The sequence below is a fragment of the Ceratosolen solmsi genome, unplaced genomic scaffold, assembly GCF_000503995.2.
Source record: "Ceratosolen solmsi marchali unplaced genomic scaffold, CerSol_1.0 scaffold10, whole genome shotgun sequence".
In the NCBI taxonomy this organism is placed as follows: domain Eukaryota; kingdom Metazoa; phylum Arthropoda; class Insecta; order Hymenoptera; family Agaonidae; genus Ceratosolen; species Ceratosolen solmsi.
The window spans coordinates 12268022-12277129 of NW_011948412.1; the positions used below are offsets into that span (position 1 = coordinate 12268022).

At 29.2% G+C, this 9108-nt stretch overlaps 1 protein-coding gene across 1 annotated transcript in view; it reads left to right on the forward strand.

Moving 5' to 3' along the window:
- The first annotated feature begins 4784 nt into the window (after nt 1–4784).
- Nucleotides 4785–9108, forward strand: part of LOC105359670 (carboxypeptidase A2) — an 8351-nt gene continuing 4027 nt past the window's right edge. The window contains exons 1-4 of the mRNA XM_011496321.1: nt 4785–5336; nt 7610–8080; nt 8893–8992; nt 9083–9108. The exon at nt 9083–9108 is cut by the window's right edge and continues 74 nt beyond it. Of these exons, the coding sequence (XP_011494623.1) occupies nt 5164–5336; nt 7610–8080; nt 8893–8992; nt 9083–9108 (770 nt within the window). The 5' untranslated portion in view covers nt 4785–5163. The remainder of the gene's footprint in view (nt 5337–7609; nt 8081–8892; nt 8993–9082) is intronic.

Sequence of the window (9108 nt, forward strand, 5' to 3'; positions counted from 1 at the left end):
AAAATTATGAACATCTTTAATAGAACGAGCATCATCAGCGTAACAGACAAATATTACGAGATGATACCCCTAGATTCTTGCCATTATTGGATTTCCAATCCTATTACAACATTAACCTAGAGTCCTCGAAATTTGTTTTCACGAGATAAAAGAAAAAAAATTAAGAAATAAAATCATAAATACGAATCTCAACAGAAAAAAAAAAAAAAAAAAAAAAAATATGAAAATGTTAAGAAATTACCATTTGCAGTTAATGAGTAAATGTAGGTACGAGAATATACATTCGACACTTTTGCTGTTCAAGCGTACGCATCGTCATTATTTTGATTTCTTTTAATATTTTTTTTTTTTTTTTTTTTTTTTTTTTTTTTTTTAACGCTTTTGGAATCATTGCCATTATCCCTATACTGATTATAGTTCTTTTACTATATCAATGAAATTACTTTTAGCTATACACAATGTTTTTGGCGGTGATTTATGATGTTACGTGCGTACTAGTCAAAATTGGAGCAATAATAACGCCCAGTCGTTTTTACTTGCATTTTTACATGTAACATATACTGTTTTACGTAAATAATATATAGTTGTATGGTGAAAATTAATTAAGGTAATTAATAAAAGGAATAAAATTTTCACTCACACAATTGGCTTCGTAATGTAACTTTTTTTTTCGCCAATCAATGTATCACTAACATAATTTTATTGTATTTTTGTGTAATTTAATTTCAGTCATTATTGTAATTATTAATATAATTATGTATACTTTAACAGAAGTATGTTTGTGCCACGATTTGTTGTGGTACACGAGTATAAGTACTGCATTATTCCATATATAACAATAAACTATATTCAGTGCACAATGTGGAATTATTATTTTATCAAATTTTTTTCTACCCAAATCATCATAATCAATATCCATGTACTAATCCTCTTTAAAATTGTATATGTCATGTTAGTGTGTCAATTAAATGTTATTTTAATTATATAAAAGTACTAATAAATATAAAGTTTGTACGTATGGCTTTGGGTATATTATAGAATTAATGTTCCATCTCATAATAAATTACGATGATAAGTGAATTAAATAATAATATATTCACTGTATTTATAAAGATAAATAATTAATGAGATTTTTGCAAAACAATCGCCATCGGATAGTTTTATTTTGTTTAATTTCTCGGAGTTTATGTTGTTAGCTGTTAATGTTTAGAAAATCATATCGATTGTCGCTAATTCATGATTTTTTTGTTGCAATATCTATTATCAATCAAGTAATTCAAACTAGTATTTTTACATTTTAAAAATTAAAAAATCTTTAATTTTCAATTGCATACAAGGACATTCTTTAAATGAAAATCATTTTATTTTATGATAGTTTCTTGCGAAGGAAAAAAGTATTAGACACTGTACCGTTAAAACAAGAGTATACGTCTTTGGATCATTATAATTATCATTTACGGTCTATATAATGAATTGTAGGTTATTGACTTTATTATTTACCGAATGCATCGGTTACCTTATATTACTCACAAAAGTATGCGGAGGCAATATAGTGTAATATAGTGACAGGAACGTAAAAATTGCGTAATAAAGCACTTGTATATATATAATTATTGTGTTACGACTTGTTCAATTCATTAAAGGATGGCCCTGTTATTGTTTATTACATATCTTCCAATTGTCCATTATAGAAAACATGAGAGTAACAGTAAGTAAGAAATTGTAGGTTAATAAACGGCAATTGCAATTTTTTCTCTTAAGAAAATCCTAAATCATCGAAACGATAATACAAATATAGCTATATATTAATTATTTCTCAAATACAATATCGGGAAATAAAAATGAAACAATCAATTGTAAAAATTGTTAATTACAAAATATTACAATTTTAGTTCTACCGCTCACAAGCTTTTGTTCTTGTACATTTTATATTTGATAATTAGGAAATGAACTCAAACGAAACAAGCGAATAAAGGTGGCAATGATTATGAATTAAAACAAATGCTTGTGCAATTAATAACATTTTATTTGCCTAAATAAATCAGAATATATCTTATTATTAAGCATTATTGAATATTTCAAATGTAGTTATTAAGATGAGGAAAGTAGGTCATTTTTTTTCATTCAGTCATTCGCTGTCGAAGTCATGCTATTGACATAAAAAAAAAAAAAAAGAAAAAACAAGTGTTTCCAAAACTACAAGATCTCCTCGATCTTCGTCCCATTTTTTATGGCTGAGAAGAGAAAAAAAAAAAGAAAAATTCTCGAAGAGGTAATTGCTCTCTTGCTCTAAGCGCCTTTCATTATTTCAAGAGATTTACTCAAAGGACATAATAACGCGATAACCAATAATTTGGGTAGAAAAGAATTGTCATTCTTCCATCTCGTGGCTTATCGGGGCATAACGTTCCAGACATTCTTTGCCGGTCCTTGAATGATCGCCACTACAACGATATCGTCGTCAAAATCCTTAAACAGTGGAGTGGCGCGATGACGTCGTTAAGGAAGAGAGTCTTCGAAGCTAACGGCAAATTCGCTGACCTACTGCCAGTTTATCGTGGACCTCTATTTAACCAGTAAAGTGGCTTATATACTGACTAACTTGAAAATTGTTTGTCAGCTGTTTGTGTTCCACTGATTTATATTCCCATTTACATCTTATATTATCCTCATTGGTGTATTTCCAATAGTTAACATGTAAGCGCTCGTAATTCTATGGACAACATTGTTATAATTTTCTTTATTTATGAAAAGTATGAGAGACGAGCATACTACGCGATACATGTTGATAGAATAAAAAAAAAAAGGGAAAAATAAAGAAGAAGTTTTGTATGAAGACGATTATTTCTACAATGTATAATTAATGTATAATTAGTGTCGTGATTTTAAGTCAGTCAGCAAGATTGTACAGTATTATTAATTCCTTACCCACATTCAATAGTGTACATTCAATTAATTTACATATAATTAATCATTAATCGTTAGGCAATAAACAGATGAAAAATTATAAACGACAACAAATAAAAATATAATATATGTAAGATCGGTATTAAAGGGCGTGTAGTTTAATTGGATTAAAACTGGCCAATTTCAAATAACGGCAATAAAATGAATACGAAGTTTTTATGTTAATTAGATAAAGAATACAATAGCTGCGAAATAAAGGACGAATGGAGGATTTTTGACAAATCGTTGTAACCCGTCAAAGATCATTCGATTCTCCACGGTTTAATAAACTACGGTTACTCGGTATGTTTTTTTCCTCTTTTATCTTTGTTTTTTTTTTGTTTGTTTTGTTTTGTTTTTTTGTTCTTGTTTTGTTTTTCAATGAGTCAATCCACGAGTATAATTAGAATTTAACGATTTTTAATATTTGAAAAACTTTGAAAAATTATCGCGAATAAGAAAGAGAAAGCTTATTAATTCTTATTAGTTTAATTAATAAAGTCATTATAGTAAACGGAATATAAATGCAATAAATATACCATGAATAATTTAAAATTTGATGACACTAATAATCCAAGTAAATTCTTACGTTTTAATAATTATTAAGTGACTTTTATATGGAAATTAAATCATTAATTTATTTATTCGACTCGTTAAGGCGTATCAGGCATACGCACACTTGTAATAAAGTAGGATAATAAATGTACTTGGATAGTATTCCAACTTGTACAGTCATTATTAGACATTTATTCATATTTTATTTAGATATACCACTGCAGAATAAAAATATCTTATTCTAATAATCATCCGGACATTATAATCTCTAGAGGCATAATAATAATTTTTTAAAAAATCATAACTACTTCGGATAAAAAAAATATATACCGTGCAATATATTATAAATAAGCCAATACGCGCGGACGTATAATATTTAACAAAATATTAAAAATGTAATAAAATACTGGCGGAAATTATAAATAGAAGTAACGTTCTTTATTGCGATTTTTTTTTTTTTTTTTTTTTTTTTTTTTTTTTTTTGAATAGATTTCAAATGCAATTGTAACGTGTAATTTATTTACATACAAAGTCTACATTCTCAAATTAACTGTTAACTTAAATTCGGTAATATTTTGATGTTAATTTAAAGCTTTACGGCTTTACGACAATTAATGATCATAATTATTTTATTAGTTAACTATATGTAAATTTAAATACTTATAGATATAAATTTTTGTGATCAAATATATAGATAATAACGATTTTTTAATTATTTGACAGCCTGAAATTCAAATTGAAAATTACATTTCAATTTTATCGCGCAAGAATATCGTTAGTTACCTAATAAATCCGAAAAACGTACGACATATACTCGTGAATTAATGAAAGCAACTGCTTAATACGAAACAAGCTCGTAATTATTTCAGGTACATAGATAATCTCTAGTTTATAATTTTCCTTATTAATCGGTAATGTCGTAGATCATGTCGAATAATATGTTTCAGTTGAAATAGAATAAACAGCATTTCCAGATACCGGAAACATTATTGAAAAACCTGCTATTATTTAAATTTTCTTCTCCTAGCGTCTAAGAATAACTCGTTTGCAGTCCACTCTGTCTTTACACATTCACGCGTCTTTATAAATATCAATTCGCAAATTGATACATTGAAAAACTTAAAAAGAATCCGGCACTTTTAGGACACGTAATGTTCAGCGAGAAAACTTAAGCGAAGCGTCGCATGCAATACAGCAATATCGTAGACGGGAGGTTAAACGTATTAAAAAGAAAAGAAAAAAATGAAGAAAAAAAATCGACGACGACGACGACGACGACGCTAACACCTAATTCACGAAATTCATTGAAAAAAGCAGGAGAGAAAAGTACACCTCGAAACGCGTCGGCTCGCATAATCGCACACAGGCACGTAAAGCCGGTAATAATCAGGGTGTCCAAGGACTTGAAAGCGATGGAACGGCCGGGGAAGAAACCGGTATGTGGGTCCCTCGCGAAAGCAGCCTAAGGTTAAAGGAGGATGGGTCAAGCCTCTCGAGCGCAAGGAGAAGGAGGAAGCCTCGTTCTCCCGTGCTTAAGTTGCCGGGCGGCTCCGTAGCTTAGCGCTTCAGTCGTCGAGGAGTCACCGAGGAGGCAGCCGCTCGGCCTTGTTCTCGTCGCGATTACCTGCGCTCCCGTGATATCGATGTATAGGTGAGGGTACGATGGAGGGGCCCGGTAGGACGTTGCTGACCGTCATCGTCCTTGCAGCCGCACTCCTCGATGTAAGCTCCCAAAGCTTGCAGCCTCTCAATTCAGCCATCTCGAGCAACGCCACTGGCTTCTTGGTGGACAAGGGTGGACGCTTTTACCTGCGATCGGCTCTCCTTCACCAAAGGTTCGTCCCCGACACCCCTCATCTTGCATTATATCCGCCCTCCTCTTATCGTATTACTGTGCGCTCGCATCGACTCTAAAGGGATCGTTGACGTATTCAATTTAACGAAGATTAACCGAAAGCCAATAAGTTGAATAAGTCTCAGGCGTCTTGGTTTCGTTAAAGCAGAAATAAATCAGAGTATTTATTCTTTATTTCATATATTTAATGTGACTTGCGGAGTTAAGCTCTGCGGAGCAATGATAAGGTTTACTAAATTAACAGTCAAATGTTAATTTACTAAATAATACAGTAGATTTTCTAATTTTTGATAAACTATTTATACATATATTATAAATATATTTATGTAAAAAAAGATTGGAAAAATAAATAAAAGTATTTACATACGATTTTGCTTAATAATCCATTACATTGACATTCGTTTTAATCGAAGTAAACATTAAATATAATTTACAGGTGTACAGTTAGTGCACTTTATAAGTAAAACTTTGACGACTAAATTACGTAATTATAGTTTTTATTTATGAGATCGATCTGTTTTAAAACACATATATTATTTATTATGTGTGCCTATATTTTTGAGAAAAATAAACCACTATTAAGCATATATATATATATATATACTTGATCATAATTACTTGAAATTTTGTAAATTGCAGTAAAAATTGGTTTTTATTATGAATGATATATTTTTTAATAAATTAAAATTTTCAGAAAATTAACTCTCGTTAAAATAAATATATTCAATGTGCATTTTCACCAATAGTTTAATGCTCTACATTGGAGAGCATTAAATTGCAAAAATATACATATCTTCAATAGTAATATTAATATTTATATTTCCTATGGCCATGTTACATCTCTATAGACGTTATCGATAACATTGACAAATTGATAAATAGCCATTAGTTATAACATTACATTGTATTTATCAATATTGTATTTTTATTTTCATACGCATTGATAAGTGATTATTAAAAATCATGATTAAAATACATTATTCTTCAAATACTAAGAACAGGTATAATTATTAATGTTTTATTAGAAATTCTTTCTCTTTCATTCCTACTTATCGTAATTGATTTATATGAAATTTGTTTTTGTTCTTTAACAAAAAACAAAAAAACGATATTTTTACTATATTAATATAATTAGGTTTCTCGAAATTATAAATGAAACAAAGTGAATGTACTTTGACCTGTTTTGAAGTTGCTCATACTGCAATTTATACAACTTATTTATCTGTAGAATAATTTTCGCTTCTTGAAACTGGAAACTATGCTAGCATAACACATTTCTAAGAACATTTATTACAATTAATTATTTTCAATAATTCATTTCATGTAAGCCATCTTGTGTAAATATATGCTGGTAGGAATTTATTCAATTTCCATGTACTATTACAAAAATATTATTAATTTTTCATTTTTCTTATTAAATTATTGTCGAATATATCTTTAATGTTGAAAAATTAAATTTCATTAGAAGTCCGTCCCTTTTTTCTTTTTTTAAATTATTAATAAATGAAAATTCTCGATGGATTTTCATAATAAATATATATATATATATATATATATATATATATATATATATATATTACAGATTCATTACATTGTTTATTGGTGCAAGTGGTGCAATTTTGTATTTAATTAGTGCTTTTTTTTCATTTTGAAGTTCTAAGAATTAGGTCGTTTTTTAAATCGATCGTCTATTCAAAAGTTCATTTGACATAAAATTCCTTTTTTTACTTCGATAATGAAATATAAATTTTTAATGCAAATTTTATAGAAATAATTATTTTTGAATATTAGCGTGTAAAAATTATAATAGAGTCGACTGATCAATAAAACACTAATTAATATGATAAACAAGACATTCTAGTCAATCTTACTGATTTAATGTACTTTAATTAAGAGAAAAAAAACGTACTGTCATTGTTAATTTATAGAAACATTACAGCATCCGTTATATAATCTTGAGTAGGGTGAAAATCGTATTACTTGTGTATATTAATTAAGGAATTTGGAAAATATAACGATAAGTAGACTTTGCATTAGCATAATAAAGCAATGACATTCGTATTTACGATGTAAATTTACTTGTCCTCTTCACGCATATATAAAATAACTGTAAATCATGTCTGAAAAATGAAACGCCCTCTCCGTTAAGAAAAAAAAAAAATATATATATATATATATATATATATATATATATATAGTTAAATTTTATTCTAAAAGAAAAATCAAAGTAATGCCACTTGAACTGCACAGCGCATCAGTGGCTGGAATTGAGGAAGAATCTGTGCTCGAGAATGAGTCGTCTGAAAACGAAGAAAGCTGGATGACGGAGGATGAAAAAAAAACCGAAAGTGGATTGCACGCGTCAATAGCGGCTGACGAAGAGGAGGAAAAAGCCGAGGAAGATGATAACTACGTTGCGTGGCAGAGAAATCGTAGGTGGTGGTGGCGACGGTGGATCGTTCCGCCATTACAAGCGAGAGGATTTTCAATTATCGGGATTCTCGAGTCGGCTTTCAGCTCGATTACTAAATTCATTGGTAATATTATGAATAACGAGGATGGGGACGAAGAAATAGATTATGAGAACAATGGCGGCGTCACTTACAAGGATCATCAGCTTTTGAGGCTGACGCCCAAAAACCTCAAACAGGTGCGACATCTCCAAGAGCTCAAGGACAACGAGCCCGATAATGTTAAATTTTGGACTATTCCAGCAAAGGATAAGTACGTTCATTATCTGTCATTTTTGCTCTTTATACATCTAGTTAATAAATAATAAATTTCATGATATGTCTGTAGAAAAATACGCTTTTGCAAAATTGTGTGAGATAAGAGCAAATTTATTATTGTTACACCACGTTTAAGCTTTTTTGTTTAATTTGACATTTGTTTAATGCTAAGAATAATATTTTCTTTAACAATAACTAAATTTGTAATGGATACTTTTGTTGCTCGTAAATATATTTTTTGCTGAATTATGTGGTTTAATTATCGTTATTAGACTAAATCAACGGGAGGAGTTAGTTATTCTTTAATCATTTTAGGCCCAAGTTGCATAGAGGAAAAAGAATCACACGAAACCGAGTGTCTGACATTTTATTACATTTCCAACTTATCGAACCACTCGCAACAAACTTTTTCGCCAATTCTCTCCACACATTCACGCCTAATCGCAATCCATGCAAACTATATGAGAATCCCAAAGTTTATCAATTAATATACGTCTCGCGATAACAAGATAACATCTACATTTTATCGTGCATTCAAATTTTCTATTAATGCACCATTGAATATCCTATATACTTGTTTCGTCAATTTTATTTCATCGATAGTCATAAACTTTTTACTGCAATGAAAATTTTATCATTTATATACGACATTCATTACCTACGCTTGTATTATGACAAAAAACCGGATTTCAAGTTTATTTCAGTTTATAATTTTGATTTTCCATGTACGAATGAACAAGTAAATTTCATCATTATTAAATATTTATCAGCAATAACAATATTACATTTTTCTAATTTAACTTTTAGAATAACAGATATTTTAATTTCTCCAATAATGATAAGCGACGTGAAGAAATTTCTTCGGGAAAAGAAAATTGATTATGTCATATTAATATCAGATCTTCAGGTATTTAACTATCTATTCTATAATCATTATCACTAATTACTAATTAAAACATGCTAAATAATATAATGAAATACCATCCGATCGTTTTAGAAAGTTATAAATTCACAAAATCCTAG